The sequence below is a fragment of the Apteryx rowi genome, unplaced genomic scaffold (assembly GCF_003343035.1).
Source record: "Apteryx rowi isolate R43461 unplaced genomic scaffold, aptRow1 scaffold_396, whole genome shotgun sequence".
Taxonomy (NCBI): domain Eukaryota; kingdom Metazoa; phylum Chordata; class Aves; order Apterygiformes; family Apterygidae; genus Apteryx; species Apteryx rowi.
Window position 1 is genome coordinate 77,845 of NW_020450485.1, and position 17,381 is coordinate 95,225.

The 17,381-nt window shown below is 35.5% G+C and overlaps 1 protein-coding gene across 1 annotated transcript in view; it reads left to right on the top strand.

Moving 5' to 3' along the window:
• Positions 1 to 17,381, top strand: part of HERC2 (HECT and RLD domain containing E3 ubiquitin protein ligase 2) — a gene marked incomplete at its 5' end in the record, with an annotated part of 106,725 nt that overhangs the window by 76,069 nt on the left and 13,275 nt on the right. The window contains 18 exons of the mRNA XM_026074698.1: positions 76 to 229; positions 991 to 1,098; positions 2,088 to 2,219; positions 2,860 to 3,018; positions 3,110 to 3,228; positions 3,631 to 3,756; positions 4,706 to 4,861; positions 5,009 to 5,124; positions 5,262 to 5,460; positions 7,712 to 7,926; positions 8,694 to 8,871; positions 10,707 to 10,868; positions 11,874 to 11,965; positions 12,958 to 13,097; positions 14,136 to 14,323; positions 14,474 to 14,509; positions 15,027 to 15,224; positions 16,870 to 16,953. Coding sequence (XP_025930483.1) covers positions 76 to 229; positions 991 to 1,098; positions 2,088 to 2,219; positions 2,860 to 3,018; positions 3,110 to 3,228; positions 3,631 to 3,756; positions 4,706 to 4,861; positions 5,009 to 5,124; positions 5,262 to 5,460; positions 7,712 to 7,926; positions 8,694 to 8,871; positions 10,707 to 10,868; positions 11,874 to 11,965; positions 12,958 to 13,097; positions 14,136 to 14,323; positions 14,474 to 14,509; positions 15,027 to 15,224; positions 16,870 to 16,953 — 2,562 coding nt within the window. The remainder of the gene's footprint in view (positions 1 to 75; positions 230 to 990; positions 1,099 to 2,087; positions 2,220 to 2,859; positions 3,019 to 3,109; positions 3,229 to 3,630; positions 3,757 to 4,705; positions 4,862 to 5,008; positions 5,125 to 5,261; positions 5,461 to 7,711; positions 7,927 to 8,693; positions 8,872 to 10,706; positions 10,869 to 11,873; positions 11,966 to 12,957; positions 13,098 to 14,135; positions 14,324 to 14,473; positions 14,510 to 15,026; positions 15,225 to 16,869; positions 16,954 to 17,381) is intronic.

Genomic DNA, 17,381 nt, shown 5'->3' on the forward strand with positions numbered 1-17,381 from the left:
GAACAATATTTGGCTTAGGTTTCTTGGATTAAGATAAGTTTGATTTTAGTTGTGTCTATATTTTTCCTTTATTAGGTTGCTGACATGCTACTGGAGCTGTGTGTTACTGAACTAGAAGATGTGGCAACTGATTCACAAAGTGGTCGCCTTTCTTCACAACCAGTTGTGGTAGAAAGCAGCCATCCATATACTGATGATACATCTACTAGTGGCACAGTTAAAATACCAGGTATAGAATTCTTAAAGTTACATTACTAAAATTGAGTTGCTTGAAAGCCTGCAAGCACAGAATCTTTCCTCAGCTTCCAAAAATGTGTATTGAACTTTCAAAGCCATACTGTGTATCCTAACGCTATAGTGAAATTTTTCTTAAGACATTTGTATGCTGCATGGACATCCTGATCCTATAAAATGTCACATTTTCCTGAGTTTAAGTTCTCCATGCAGTGTTTCTCTGCTGCTATATTTCACTCATGATTTCTGTTCAGTTGCAAAGCTGAGAATGAATTAAACAGTCATTTTCAGAGCTTGTAATTGAATGCCTATCTCCTAGTCTTGAGCCTAAGGAAATGTTTTTTTGTTTTTTGTTTTTTTCTTCTATGATGTAATTTCACTTAATGCTTTCTTCAGTATGTTATTTMATACTGAGCTCTCTGTTGCCTGTAACTTTTGACATTTACCTTAACTGTAAGTAAACATTTTTTCTGTTGCAACTTCAACTTGCAACTTCAGTTTGGAATGTTCCGAATATAGTCTTGTGTATACTAGCTCCAACTCGTGTGTGCTTTCTCTGATGGAAGCCTTTTGGAGAGAAAAAGTTGCAGACAAATAATATCATTAATAAAAATAAGAACATGTGCACGCTTGAGTGTAATGACAATATGGCTTCCAAATAATTGTGTTTGATTTCATGTAGGTTTCTAAAATACTGCATTTGTTCTTGGTATTGGTTGCTCTTTAGAAGTGTGTAAATTCTTTATTGCTGTTTAGGTGCTGAAGGACTGAGAGTAGAATTTGATCGCCAGTGTTCTACGGAGCGGCGTCATGACCCCCTCACCATCATGGATGGTGTCAACAGAATTGTTTCAGTCCGATCAGGTTAGGAGAATTAGTGTTTTTCAAAAGTGTCTCATGTGACTTACTGTTAAATGCTGAATGAAGTGCACCGAGTGTATGTGTGTGTAAATCTCTCTCTCTCTCTCTCTCTCTCGACTTATAGTGGGAGATATGCCAATAAAAAAGAGGAAAAGCTATGTAAATTGATGTTCTGTTTTAAACTACAAATATGTGCAGTCTATTTACAGACATGCAAGAATAATCTTGAAGTCTGTGACTACAATAGAATCTCTCAGAAATGTATGTTTATATGCTCTTCCTAAGAGCAATTAGAGTGCAAATGTAAGTGTCTAGCACCTAAGCCACCATGTGTGAATTTCTGTATAATCACAGTATGTATTAACAAATTGAAACAACTGGGAAAAAGATGCTTCTTTTGGTAGCTTTTTTCTTTTTCAAGTTCTTAATTTTGGAAATACGAGATTTCATACAGTCAAGACARTTTTTACTGCCTGTGCTGACTTTTCTGTCAAATAACAGTCATGTCATGAGCTTTTACTCTTGACCCCTTTCTCCCCAAACTGTTTTGGATGAACATGTGGATGTGTTTCATTGCTGAGCTATTTCTGATCGGATTCTTGGTTGGAAAAGCCCTAGAGCTTTATTTCATCTGTATGTTGATACAAGTTTTGTAATGTGAAAAGATCATTTGAAAATAGGACAGTGGATTTTAGTTAGGTCTCTTAAATGTCTTTTTGTTGTGTTAAAACTACTGAGGACATCTGTTAGCAATGCTAATTGACCTGTTTTAAGAATTAATTTTACTTAAAATAACATCATAATATCATAATTTCTCTTGGATTGTAGATGCTTTATATTTGTGTTCATATGCTTTGTAAAACTTTTTTCTTGAATGGAATTGTGATGTTTATAATATATAGTCATAAATAAAGGGAAGTTGCTATCTGTGAGTGGCTTCAATAAACCTCAGTCAGTATAGATGAAGATATTCCTATTACCTGCTGTAACAGGTCGTGAGTGGTCAGATTGGTCTAGTGAGTTGCGAATTCCAGGGGATGAATTAAAGTGGAAGTTCATCAGTGATGGCTCTGTGAATGGATGGGGATGGCGATTCACTGTTTACCCTATCATGCCAGCTGCAGGTAAGGTACCATATCTCATTTTTATGGGGGGGGAGAGAGAGTAGATTTACTATTCTGTTTTACAATTACATTTATTGCATGATCTAGGTTTACATGCCATAGAAAACACTTTCATTCATACTTAGTAAGTATTTTCAAGAAAAAGCCTTGAAAGGTGCACTTGTACGTAGGGAGGAGATGAAAATGTTTTGTTGTATAGGCATTTAGAGCAGTTTTTCATTGAAATTATTAGTTTTGTGGGGATTATGTGAGATTCATTTGGTTTAATTTCATGCAGCTTATCCAACCTAGTCGCTGTAGTCTGCCTCTCCATCAATGAAAATTCTGAGGCACAATTCAGCTGTGTTGTTTTTGTTTGTTTGTTTTTAATATTTTTATTAGGCACCTATTTTGGAATATGTTGAATTGTGTTATGAAAGTGCCTCTTCCCATCCCTTCAAAGGGAGCCGGTATGGACTAACTCAGATACAGACTGGCACTCTAAATTGTTGTACTTGCTCAGATAAATTCTGCTCTTATTTGATTCTTATTTCAGTCCAAGGACAAATCTTCCCCACCTTTCTCTTTCTTTCTTTCTTTCTTTCTTTCTTTCTTTCTTTCTTTTTTTTTGTTCTTTGTTTTTGCTTTTTGTTTCTTGCAGGCCCTAAAGACCTTCTCTCAGATCGTTGCATTCTTTCATGTCCCTCAATGGATTTGGTTACGTGTTTGTTGGATTTTCGCTTAAATTTTGCTTCCAACAGGAGTATAGTTCCTCGCTTGGCAGCTTCTCTTGCAGCATGTGCTCAACTGAGTGCCTTAGGTAGGTGCAGTCTTAAAATTAAGTCCATTTGTTTGAAGTTAAAATGATTGTTCAAAGCACCTGCATTTTTTGTGCGCTTATGTTTCCTTAGCTGCTAGCCACAGAATGTGGGCCTTGCAAAGGTTACGGAAGCTGCTCACAACAGAGTTTGGCCAATCTATTAACATCAACCGGATTCTGGGGGATAATGATGGGGAAACACGAACTTTGGTAAGAAGCCAATGGTGCTTTTTGCTAACATTTTTCACATTCAGACTTATATGAAGCATTAAAAATGCTCGCCTTGATGTACAAGGCTTTCACTTTTAATCATGAAATAGGAAATGTGCAAATGGCCAGCCTTCTTCCATAAGTCTGCCAGTCTGTAAAGAGACTTCATTTTAGAAAAAAAGCTAATTCAGATTCTGTGTCCATGCAATTGCTTGTTTCTGGAATTACCAAAAAGCAATAGAAAAAACTTTGTATAAGGAACAGGACGGAAATGATATTTCACATAACTTCCCAAATTAAAGTTAGTTATTAAGGTTTTGTCATGGTCATCTAAATAATTTACTTTTCTTAATATGTGTGTTAAACGTATTCACTAACTCTCTAGTTCCGTGGTTTCTCTAGAGTTTCACAGGCAGTGCTTTAGCTGCTTTGGTTAAAGGTCTTCCAGAAGCTTTGCAGAGACAGTTTGACTATGAAGATCCCATTGTGAGAGGTGGCAAGCAATTGCTTCACAGCCCTTTCTTTAAGGTAATGGGATTCAAACAGTAAATAATTCAATAGTGCAGTTCTTTCTGATTTTTTCACCCAAGAGCTGTTATGCTTATCTAGGCTTATATCAGAAACTTCTTGTAAAGGGTGTATTGATGAATTTTGAATTAATGGAAAAATTGTTCTGAAATTAGTAAGACTAAATTGAATAAAGACAAAATCAAAATACAGCTTTTAAAAGGAGGAGAATCAAATGTACAAATACAAGATGAGGAATACCTAGCTAGGCAGAAATAGGTACTTCAAAAAAACATCTCAGAAGTATAGTAGGGTACAGTTTAAATTACATTTTTGACAATTGATTTTTGGGTTGTCCTAATAAGAGTACTGTGTGGGTTTTCATTTGTTTGTTTATTTAAACACTGTAAGGGTTTTATTTACCTGTAGTTGGAACAAATGAGAATGTCTCAAGTGGAAGGCGGTTCAGTTTTGGAGCCTATACTTCAGCTTGTTTATAAATTCTTTGAGGAAGTCTAGAGAAGAGCAACAAGAATAAAAGGCTAAAAAAGCCTGCCCTGTAGTAAAAAGTTAAAGGAACTGGATTTATCTAGCTTAAGGAAAATAAATTCTTAAAATATGTAAAAGATTTACAGGAGGAAGGGATCCATTGTTCACCGTGTTCACTAATAAGACAATAAATTAATTGATTTAATTGGAGGAAAGAGGTTAGAAATAGGAGGGTAAAAAGTTCAGCATATAGTATTTAGTATAGAAAAGGTAATTAAAAAATATAATTATTCCTAGGAGTTTTTTTCAGAGAGGGTTTGTGAAAATTGCTGGTTTGGAAGAGATTAGATACATAAAGATTGCATGGGTACACTTGATGCTGTCTCATTAGTGAGAGTGAATGAAGATGGCTCTTGATGTCCCTTACACTATACATTTCTTTGAAACTGTGTTCTCTAGAATGTTTTTTGTTTGTTTGCAGGTGCTTGTGGCTCTTGCTTGTGATCTAGAATTGGACACCCTCCCCTGCTGTGCAGAGACACACAAATGGGCCTGGTTCAGAAGATACTGCATGGCATCTAGGGTTGCTGTGGCTCTTGATAAAAGGACACCATTACCTCGCCTTTTCCTTGATGAGGTACTGCAGAAATATTTTAAATGTTTCATGGAATATATGAAAATGTTCCATTTAAAAAAAACTCTGCTGAGTTTTAAAGTATTTTATGCCAGCTATGGTAGGAGTAATTGGTAGTTTGAATAATGTTTAATTCAAAATATTTTACAGGTAGCCAAGAAAATCCGAGAATTAATGGCAGATAATGAAAATATGGATGTTCTTCATGAGAGCCATGATGTCTTTAAGAGAGAACAGGATGAACAGCTTGTCCAATGGATGAATAGGTTATTTCTTTCAACTGTCACTGGTTTGGTCTTGTGACACTTCGTTGTTGTACAATGATAAACTGATCTTTTTTGCAACTTTCTGTTTCTAAAAGCTCTTTTATCATTTTTGTTTCCGTGTTTTGAATTTTCTGCAGGCGACCAGATGATTGGACACTTTCAGCTGGAGGCAGTGGAACTATTTATGGTTGGGGTCATAATCACAGAGGACAGCTTGGAGGGATCGAAGGGGCAAAAGTCAAAGTTCCAACTCCATGCGAAGCTCTTGCCACCCTTAGACCAGTGCAGTTAATTGGTGGTGAACAGACTCTGTTTGCAGTGACTGCTGATGGGAAAGTAAGGATACAATAAATTATTGTTTGTTAGACTGCCCTGGCAAATTTCATCCTCTCAGGCAGAATGGGTTTGGCTGAATCAAAAGTAATGTGCGTAACATGTACAACCAAACCAAAAGGATACCAACTCTGCCAATGCAACCTAGGAATCCAATGTACTAAAGCATTAATAAGTTCATGAAACAAGGCATGCATATTTTAGTTCTCAATCCAAAATTGTAATCAAATTTTCAAAAAGAGAGCAGAATACAAGTAATACTTACTCACAGTATCTCATAAAACAGGAGAGAGAGGAAAAGGTGAAGATGATTGTGTCATCTTCAGAAGAGGGAGCTGTAATTGAAGTCTAAGATTGTCCTAGGTTGGCTAAAAGTCTGGAAGCTAGAAATTGCAGAATCTAATTTGTAGATACTTAAATCCTCAATGAAACGGAGCACCATGAGGAGACTTAGCATAAAGAATGGAGGGGGGAAATATTCACAAATTTCACAAAGTCTTTGTTTTGATGTTGATGACAGCTTTGTGTTAAGGATATGTTCAAGAATCTAAGCTAGAGCTTATTGAAACAGATAAGTTCATCTGGTGAGGTACTATAATGATTGTGTTCTCAGCAGTCAGTATCATCCCTGTTAATGTTTCAGAAAAGGATATGAAAGAGTTTAATGGCATTGCTCAACATTACTGTGTTGAGAGAGATTGCTTTAGGATAGACAAAAAGCTGGTGAAAAGCAGTGCTTAACTATATTTATGGAATGGAAGGGGAAGAAGCAACTGTGTTTACATGTGTTTCCACAGAAAGAAACCTAGAATAGTAATGTGTGAAGGAGACCTACAGGTGATAGATGATTTTATAAAGTGACCACACAAAGCTCTGGCGTCTTGATACTTTTACATAACTAGCCTTAATTTTTAAAATAAATTCCATTAAGTCAGTGATAGTTCAGAGTGACTTGAATGTAGCCTTATTTTCACTCCTGCCATGTGAAGTACAAAAAATTTGTGTGTTCTGCTTTCAAATGTAGGTAATGTTCTATTTTGAAGGAAAATATATGTGAATATCTTTTAAAATGAAACCTATATTTTTGGTAAAGTTTAAAAACCTAGGATTAGAATTTTCTCTGTATAATTATAGAATTATATTTCATGTAAGAGAAATCAGATTTTGATAATATAGTCAGATTGAAACTTGGTGACAAGAAATGTCTCCTTTAATTTTTTCTTAATTAAGGTTAGATTGTGTTGATTTAAAAGAAGTATGGAAAATTGTTTTCCGGAATGTATATACATGTGCCTGAAATAGTATGTTTGAGCATACCAGATTAAAGCCTTTTTGTGAAACTGAATGGTTACATGCTACAGCTGCTGAGTTTTCCCTGTTTGGGCTTGAAAGATCATCTAAATTGTCATGGGAAGCAGCTCCTGTGAATGTAGAACAACTGTTAAGCAAAACTAAGTCTCAGTTGCATTTGTTGGTAGAACTGTTCTCTTCCTAGACCAGCTTATAGAGTTGGAAAAGTAGACAATTTGTAGAGACACAAGACCTTCTTCAGGTCTGACAAGGAAGCATCAGACTTCAAAGCTAAATACTAAATTGAGAGCGGTTGTATCGAATTTAATTAAATATATATCAGGCCATTCCTGGAAGAAAAGAAAGTTAGTGCCTATGCAGTAAAGAACATGTGAGTAAGGAAGGGACCTTGGATGGTAATGTGGTCGTCTCTAAGGGAAAGAGAGGGAAGCATACTTGAGCAGTTTTGCTCAGAGTGTATTTAAGTTTACAGTCGACCTCTCCTGCTTCAGATTTGAAGAGGAATTTATGTTGCCGAAAGCCTGTCTGCTTTTTCCATCCACATTAGTTGATCTAGTGAGAAAAACAATATTACCACTAATTAAACTTGTTTTGCCTTTGTCCTTAGACCATCATGTCTTCTAGAGCATTATGAATACCAAAATGAAAACACAGCTCCCTCTTCTCCTTTTCGTATGCTTAAGAACTTCAGTATAGAATATGCAGTGACATTGCTAGCTTATATTAAATCCTAAAACAAAGCTACTTTTAATTTGAAAGAGAGAAAGTCTTGCTATTAATACACAGATTCCCGAGCTCTCAAGAAATACAGAGGCATGTAAGAAACTTCTGGGACTTTCCTTTAGTTATATTCTAGTATACATTAAGAATTCTTCTGTACAGCTATGATGAATGTTTTTATTCAAGAGGCAAACAACATTAAATTTTATTCTTTGTTTTAAAGCTGTATGCCACTGGATATGGAGCAGGTGGTAGGCTTGGAATTGGAGGAACAGAGTCAGTTTCTACTCCAACTTTACTGGAATCCATTCAACACGTGTTTATAAAGAAAGTTGCAGTGAACTCAGGAGGAAAGCACTGCTTGGCATTGTCTTCTGAGGGAGAGGTTTATTCTTGGGGTGAAGCAGAAGATGGTAAACTTGGTCATGGAAACAGAAGGTAACGTTTTGAAATGTTATTTTAAAAAACTATTAGTGGAGCATTTATTATAGTTGCTACGTATTTGAAGCCTCATATAAGTACTGCCTGTAAATACAAGCCAGCGTTAGATAGTGACATGGAGATGTACATGTTTAAAGTAGAGAAACACAAAACATTTTTCAGATCAACAGTCGCTCTGACTTCTGTGATTGGATATTGTGTTTTAACACATCTATATATGCTAAGGTCCGCTGGATTTCATTTGAGATCCATCTTGTAGATATTCAGAACTTCAAAGCACTGTAGGGAGCAGAACTGCTGTTCTGTTCCTGATGTCCATATCCGCTGTTGCCTAAGTTAAAAGAAGTTCTGTTGTTTGTTAGTGGCAGCAACATTCTGATGCAAAAAGAAAGAGGAACGCTGAAGTTTATGGAGGATAACAGTACTTTTTATGCTAGAAATTTCAATAAAGTGTATTAAATAGGGCAGATTTTCCAAGGTAAATGTTTAGCTCTGACTTAATTTTAAGGGAAAATTTTTTGTAGTTTTAGTTTACCTGTAAGGCTGTAGTGTAATATATGGTAAATACTTGTGGGTTTTGTAGGCCTATAAAAATACTTCTGAATGACTATTTAAACCTAAACTTTAAGATCTTAAACTGGAACAAAAATAAATACTGTTATTTTAGGTGTCCTTATGCTCATTTTAAAATGCTCTCTCCATATGTTGCTGAAAATGAATGCTCTATTTTAAAAGTGCTGTTTYGACAAATATTTCCATTTCAGCCCTTGTGATCGACCTCGTGTAATTGAATCTCTGAGAGGTATAGAAGTGGTTGATATTGCTGCTGGGGGAGCACACAGTGCATGCATTACTGCTGCAGGGGACCTTTATACATGGGGAAAGGGAAGATACGGACGTCTTGGGCATGGAGATAGTGAGGACCAGCTAAAACCTAAACTGGTAAGAAATCTTTGTTGGCATTCTATACAATCTTAGTGCCAGTTCTTAACTTCTGATTAGTAATTTTTTGCATTCCTGCCTATAAAGAATAAAAGGAAGAAATAAATGATGCTATGTATTTGTAGGAAATCAACAGTAATTGGTTGTTTTGTAAAACGAGAACGGATTAAAAGAATGAAGTGAAAGTGCAGCTGCAAAACTTTGCTAGAGATCACTAAACAGCTTATAAAGAATTTATTTTGTGGGAGAAAGACTTTAAAAAACAAAACACTGAAAGCAACAAACAAAAAACTATGAAGTGGCACTTGGACCCTGTAATAAAGTTATAACATGGCAATTATAAATCAGTTATGTGCCATTGTAACCCCCAGTCCTGTTCTGTTGTGGTTCTGATCCTCCAAAATAAATTAACCCTTTCCTCAATAAGTAATTCCATCCCTTCCCAGGAGTGTTTCCATTGACAGTAAACAGTGAGCTCTTTGTCTGCTAGCTCTCCTCTTTGTTTACTTCCGAAAAAAAATATACCAGTGATTACAGTGATAGATAATTAAAGTCACTTGCAAACTACTTTTTTCCTGATATAGTAATTATACTCTGAATTCTCATGATTAAATACTGAAGTGTTAATAAAAACATTTATCCTAAGTATTTAATTGCTATTTGCTAAACAAATTTGAGTTAAGTAATTATAGATGATGAATCTAGCTCTTTCCATTTGATTCTTCCTAAGTGGTAAATTTGAAAACTTGTGAAGGACAGTACTGGATATAGAAATAGTGGGTTATACTGATTTAGCTGGTGAATTGTTATAATTCAGACTTTGTAATACTCCTGCTGAGTAGGCTGTGATAGTTTTAAGTTAGAATAGTATTATTAAACARAACCGTCCTGCCTTTGCACTGACAGTTCATTTCACTCCGTATGTTCTGTTGGAAATAYAGCAAGAGGATAATATTACATTAGTTGAACTGAATTGAATGTTAAGTATATAACTTTTATTCATAGCTGTGTGTATGTGTTTGTATGTAGTCATGCACGTATTAACTTTTTTCAGTGCTTGGTTTTGTGGAATGAGGTATTATAGATTCTTAGTCCACCTTGGGACCTTATCACCTGTTTCCAGATGCTCTTGTTCCTTTTCCCCAAAAGCCCCAAATCTACCAGCCTATCCTACTCATTTTTTTTTTCCACTCATGCTCTTGGTTTGTATGAAAATAGCTAAGCTCTAGATGAATTGAAGTTTGTGAAGTTCCATGCTGATCTTGATGATGAATTGGACTACCTCTAATCCTTTATTTCAAATAGGGGTGAGAATGAAGGGGATGTGGTTTATGTGGGTCAGCATCCTTTCACCTCGTGAATCCAAGTTTCATACCTCATCACTAGATGGCAGCATTTCAAAAGTTAAAACTATTGATTAAATTCAGATTCTGATGTAAGTGCTAGAAAAGTGTAAACTACTAAAAGGCTACTTGAAAATAAGCATTCTTATTTAGTGTATACCATACTCAACCAAAGAGCCTGGATTTGTGTAAACAGAATATAGCCTTTGATAACCCATGTTTTATAAGAGTTTTTTCTGATTTTTTTTCTAGGACAAATAATTTTAAGTAGTTCACCAATTAAAGAATAATCCATCTTAAAATATACAGTGAATTCTCATTTTGTTGGCTTGAGAAGTACAAGGCCCTTTGACTTACATTTATTTGCTTGATCCTGAGGTGTGTCAGACCTGTACTTTTCATGAAGAACCTCTCCCAGTTGGGTTGTCTTGTTTTGTGAAACTAAATGACCGAGTCTCTTACTGTGAAGAAAAAATGGTGATTGCCTTTCAGGTGGAAGCTCTCCAGGGCTATCGTGTGATTGATATAGCCTGTGGCAGTGGAGATGCACAGACATTGTGCCTAACTGATGATGATACAGTGTGGTCCTGGGGTGATGGAGATTATGGAAAACTTGGAAGAGGAGGCAGTGATGGCTGTAAAGTACCAATGAAGGTATTTGGACCTGACTTTTTTTTTTTTCTTCATTCTTTTAGATTCTGTGAGGTTAGTGGAGAACGCTGAAGAGCGATTTGTCAATATGTGCAAACTTCCACCAACCTTGGGATATCTGGATTCTCCTGATTGTTGTTAAGAAAGAGCTTTGTAGGATAAAATGACTGGTCTTGAATTTTTGTGCTGACTGATAAAGTTGCACTTGCAGGTTTTCTCTTCGTATAATATTGCTGGTTCCAGGAATATTCTCGTTTTAATTTTGATGACTCTCAAAACAGTATATTTCTCCCAACAACTCATATTTCCTTGTGTTAATAAATTTGCATACTGCTGAAATCACAATTTCATTCCAGAAAGGGGCATCAATATTGCTTTATACTAAACTTTTTCACCTGAATGCTTGGTTTACTTGGAATTTCTCCGTGTATTAACAACGAAATCCATGTAGCCATCTGATATGAATAACAACATTTGTTAACGATGATTAATGCTGTTTGAAAAATGTTTAGGGGTCTCACTGTGTTTACCTGTGATCAGTGGATTTTAGATTCTTAGTCCAGAATGAAACCTTATTACCTGGATGCAGGAGTCCCCATTCTCTTTCCTGAAGGTTGAAGTCCACTAGCCTATCCCAAATAATAGTTTTTTATTGCATGATGTGACTCAATATGAAAATAGCTGATTTATATTTTAAACCTCATTAATCTCATATAGGATAGGGAAAGAAGGGGCAATTAGTGAGTAACTAAAAGGGAAAACATACTAGAGAAGATCTTCAACAGTTTTCTGAATCTGAGCTTCTTTTTAATGTTTAACAAGTAGATGGTAGAAAGACGAATAGAGTGGAGTTCTGTGAAATGATCTACATATGCATTTTTATTAATAAATATACATAGGCACTCTCACACTTGCACATTATTTTTTCCTTAAGTCTTACCTAACACAGTGCAGTCTGTGAACCTCGAGACAGCTTAATTTTGATTTCATTTGATATTATTTTCCTAGATTGATTCTCTCACAGGCCTTGGAGTGGTTAAAGTAGAATGTGGATCACAATTTTCTGTGGCTCTTACCAAATCTGGAGCAGTATATACCTGGTAAGCATTTTGTATTAGTCATATTTACAATATTAGATGTAATTTGGTTTATGACAGATACTAGTGTTATTCTGTCTTTACTGTTTCAATCTCCCACATGTCAAAAACGTTTTAGGAGTTCCTCTGTCTTGATTAATAATAAAATCTACTGTTTTGTGGAGTTTTTTATGTTGCTATTTGAGTGAGAAGACCAAGTATTTTGTCTTAGAGAACTGAGCTCAGAGTTGTCATTCCAGGCACTGACCACTGCAAGATGCAAAAGTCCTAAGTAGGTCAGTAAAAGTGTAAGCCTGAAGTGTCATGTGGTGTGGAAGAAAACAGCATAAATAACATTCTCATATATTATAAATATTCTGCCTAGATTGTGATGGCAATAGTCCTAGGCTGTTGATTTTARTTCATGGTTTGGATCTTTCTGTACAGTTCTAATTTTTGTAATTTAAACTATCAGACTTGAGTGTTTAAAACACAAAAGAAAACAAAAAGCCTTCCCAGAATCCCCCTCCAGCTTGTTGCCTGTAACATTAGAGATGTCTTTAAACTGTATAAGGTTTAAGTTCCAGTTTCTGAGGTCGGTAAACTTACTCTTTTTGCAGTTGAATGCCTCTGATCCTTGATCCTTTTAAGAGGAACAAAAAAAGCTTGCCAAGGTTATCAGACCTTAAAAGACCTACACTGAATAAGTATCAACAATGGACTGGAGTCAGAGTTGCATGATTGCGTTACCTGGCTATATATGTTACATACATTTCACATCAACAACTTGAAGTTTTTTTACGGTGTCAGTAGAATCACACCCATGTCATTTAAGCTAGGGATGATTAATGTTGAGTATTTGGAGGCAGAACCTTACTGTTTCTACTAAATATCAAATATTTTTGGTTATTGGACTGTCTGTTACTACACCTACAGGCAAAATATCACACACTGTCTGTCCTCCCATTCTTCCAAGAATAAGAACAGTTTTGAAATGTTGTACCTTCTCTGTGCAGGGGCAAAGGAGATTATCATCGTTTAGGCCACGGATCTGATGACCACGTGAGAAGACCACGACAAGTGCAGGGACTGCAAGGAAAGAAAGTCATTGCGATTGCTACTGGGTCTTTGCACTGTGTTTGCTGCACTGAAGATGGTATAAAGAACAAATACATTACTTAGTTCTCAATACTGAATTCGAAAAAAAATTAAACTTTCTTTTTTAGTCAGCTCTTGGTAGGATGCACTTGCTAGAAATGCTGGTCTTCTGTGTGTGTTTGCAGTTGTTGCATATTTCTTTAGCAGCAAGTATATAACTGATTTAAAATGAGCACGTAAACCCAGCTGAAGATTTTTAGTTACTTAACTAAAAAATAAAGAACTAAGTTTTATAAACGCTAATGGTCAACAGAAAATACAGAGCTCTAAAAGTAGTTACAAATTGGTCAAGCACTTGAATGAATGCACTTAGCTTTTTTTTTTTTTTTTTTTTTTTAAAGAGGGTTTTCTGAACCTGCTGAGGTGTTTAACTTGGTAAATGAAGCATGATGCAAGCTACTGCTTCTTACAGAGTAGCTTGAGATACTGAATATTCTTTGTAGGAAACTCATTCCCCCATTTAATTAACCAGTCTACACAATGACTGAGTGTTTTATAGGTGCTGGTGAAATAGGATATAGCTGCACAAAATGAATGCTTAGAAACAAGGTTGCTATCTTAAGTATTTTCCAATTATCTTGCAACAGTAAGCACCCGTTTTAATGTCCTCTATAGTAATACAACCTATTATAGGATCTTTTCTTCTGATACAGAACGTTAAATCTTTTCTTATTCTTTTTTTAAACATCAGCTTTTTTGGCTATAGAACTATCAAATACAGACTCTTTCTGGTGTGTTTGTTATTCTTCTCCTACCCCATCATTTCCTCCTGTTCTTGTACAGAACTTTAAATGATTGTACAAACTATGAGGAAGTAATCGTACCTCATAATATCTCCTGTACAGACATTCAGAATGTGATCCTAACTCTGACATTCAAGTTTTACTAGATAGTGGATTTCAGAGTTACAGGCAAGCCTAGAAATCTTGATTATAGAACAAGAGCTCATTGGGTTAAATGATTTATAAATGCTAATAAAAAGAAAATACAGCTTTTGCCTTAGCTTCAGAAGGAGTAATTATTTTTATTGTTTTAGGGGAAGTGTATACATGGGGAGATAATGATGAAGGACAGCTTGGAGACGGAACAACTAATGCTATCCAGAGACCGCGCTTGGTTGCAGCACTTCAGGGTAAAAAGATCAACAGAGTAGCCTGTGGCTCAGCACATACTTTAGCTTGGTCAACCAGCAAACCTGCTAATGCTGGCAAGCTCCCTACACAGGTAATATTTTGACTTATAACATTCAGACTTTAAACATACTTAGTATGCTTCTTGTTAATCTTTCAGTAGATGTATTTCCTTTCTAAATCCCTGCATAAGTTTAACGTGCTCTTGTTTCACTTCATGCTTGAACCAATTACTTTCTTTTAGTTCCATATTTCCGAAGAAAGATTCCGGTTTTCTGAGGTGAGAAAGGTTCTTCATTCATTACCTATCCAATTCTAAACAGTAACTTAGTTTGCAAATTGGAAGGAATGTGAGTGCCATCTTCCAGCTATGGAAGTCTCAGCCTTCCAAGTGGGTTCTTTACTGCTTGCTTTTGTTTTAGGAGATTGCTATTTGAATATTCAGTTTCTCCCTCATTGAATTTTTTTGCTGCAATGATGGGGCATAATGCTTGGGTATAGTGATGACAGGATGTAAAATGTGTCTATTTATGGATAAAGAAAACTGTAAGATTTGGAATAACAAGAAAAATATAACTGTCATGTTTCTAATACTTTCAGGAACTTTCTGTTTAGAGGGAATACTGTTAATATTTTATACAAAACTGAACTCGTATTTATTTTTGATAGCATGAATAAACAAATATCTGAATTTCTAAGAATACAAATTTAGGAATAGAATTGTTGTTCTGTTTGTTTAATAAGATCCAGTATATAATAATTCCAAATTATATTCAGATATGATTGCTTTACCATAGGTTCCTATGGAGTACAATCATCTACAGGAAATACCCATCATTTCATTGAGAAACAGACTTCTGCTCTTGCATCACATTTCTGAACTCTTCTGTCCTTGCATTCCAATGTTTGATCTTGAAGGACGACTTGATGAAACTGGCCAAGGACCCTCAGTTGGATTTGACACATTACGGGGAATACTGATATCACAGGGGAAGGTATTTATCAAAATACGCTTTTAAGGAAACACAAGATAGGTGTCATTATGGTGTTGGTCTGCTTTTTGCGTTTCAGGTGTAATGGCCAGGTGGTAATACTAGTTGAGACAATAGCTGTATGCAGGAACAAATGGGTTTCAGATGGGGATTCCTAGGGTTTCAGTCTCAAATGGTAAAAAAACAAAGAATTTCATAGTCATAAGGAAAGTCAGTCATGAGGAAATCCATTTAATTGTAAGTCTTGAAGGCTGCAACACTAATTCAAAACTTCAGATCTGGAAAGCCTTTAAAAAGATAACTGACCTTCAGTTTGATCATCAGTTTTGGTTCTGAATTTTCTTGCTATCATAAGAATTTGTTTAATTTAACAAAGAATAATAACCTTATATTAACAATCAAAATCTGCTGTGAGATGTATTTTAAAATAGGAGCAGTTAATGTTTTGCTTTCTCTCTGCAGAGCTGTTCTGTGTCCCTAGATAAGACATGTGGTTTATAACTAGACTCCTTAACATGTGTTGTCTACAAGTCTCTGTCTCTAGACCACAAAAAAATTGGGTAGTGGAGAAATCCAGCAGAACTCATGCTTGCCAGACCAAGAAAAGACCACTCATATTTCATCAAAACCCACGTAAAAGAAAGCAAAGGGAAATCTTAGATATACTCTTCACAACTCTTGTAAATCTTAATGCTACTAATTAGAGAGGCTTTAGGTAAATGATGTTAGGTATAGGAATAGATGTGTAGAAGGCACATTCAACATTATTTACTTTTGAGTCTGCACAACAGTTGTGGAAGGGCTTCAGGTATACAATAAATGTGATATTCGGCATATTTAATGTCAAAATTATTCAACAGAGACACCAAAGTTTTGATGCTGTATTCATATCTAGGAATTCAAGTTAGATAGGCTACATTCAGAGATTCGAAAGACTTAAAAATTCTGGTAAAGCTTACTTGAAACTGGCAGTGTAAAAATTGAGCCAAATCTTTAGTTAGTGAACTTCAGGTGCTTAAGTTTGCATGAAAAGTTTGTTTTTGATTTTGTTATTCATTGCCTTCCTTAGCAATGTGGTCTCTTCTTTGGCTTTTTTGATTGTTTTTCTCTGATGTACTTATTCTCCATATACATTTATTAGTTTGATATAAATTTATGCTAATTTATGCTTGAAGTCACTGGCGTATTGGTTGCTTAGTGATAACTGAATCCGATGAGATAAAATCTTACCAGCCATAGTTATGAGTGATACAGGTGAGACTTCTTTATTTTGAGTATCCCAAATATTTCAGACTTGAATTGTATTAGCACAAATAACATGCTCCTTAACTGACATCTCACAACTTTATCTTGTGCTGCTCTTGCCTACTTGTTTATTTTTGAGTATTTCAGAAGTATTTGATGTTTATTTCCATTTCTTCTAAAGAAAGACTTGGAGACTTTGAGCCTTTACTAGCATTTTGTGATGTAGTCAGAAGGAAATTGCTGAAGGGATAGTACTGCAGGATGCATTTCTCTGTTCTGTTGTAGAATCTCAGTCTTTTTCTTGGGTTGGACTAAGTACATGTTTATTTGTGAAATATGTGCAGCTTTCTTATTTGACTGCAGTTTTGCCACTGCTTTAATTTTTTGTATTTTCCTTTTTCAGGAGGCAGCTTTCAGAAAAGTTGTGCAAGCAACTATGGTGAGAGATCGTCAGCATGGACCAGTTGTAGAGCTCAACAGGATACAGGTAGCTTAAGCTAAAGCTTTGAGTGTAGTGTGTATGTTTAGCCCCCAGTGCTCTATGTTTGTTAAGTCCCTTTGTGTTTCAGCTGTCTGGATATCTGAGTACTGAAGAGCTGGAATATCAGAGAACCAGAAAATATAATGCAGCAAGGGCTGTTCATTTTATTTTCAGTACATTTTTGTCTACGTTTTTTTGAGGGGAAAGGGGCACTTCTTGAAATGTTAAATATACTATTTGGACTATAATGAGCAAAATATGTCCTGCTTGACAAAGGACTACTTTTTCAAAACATACTGTCTTATATTATTTGAGGGAGTGGTGGTTCTGATCTCTTTCTTATCTTCCCAAATGATCACATGAATTATTCAGCTGTTGCTTTCATAACAGAGAACATGAAAAAAAATGCCCTTGAAAGTAATTAGAATCAGGAT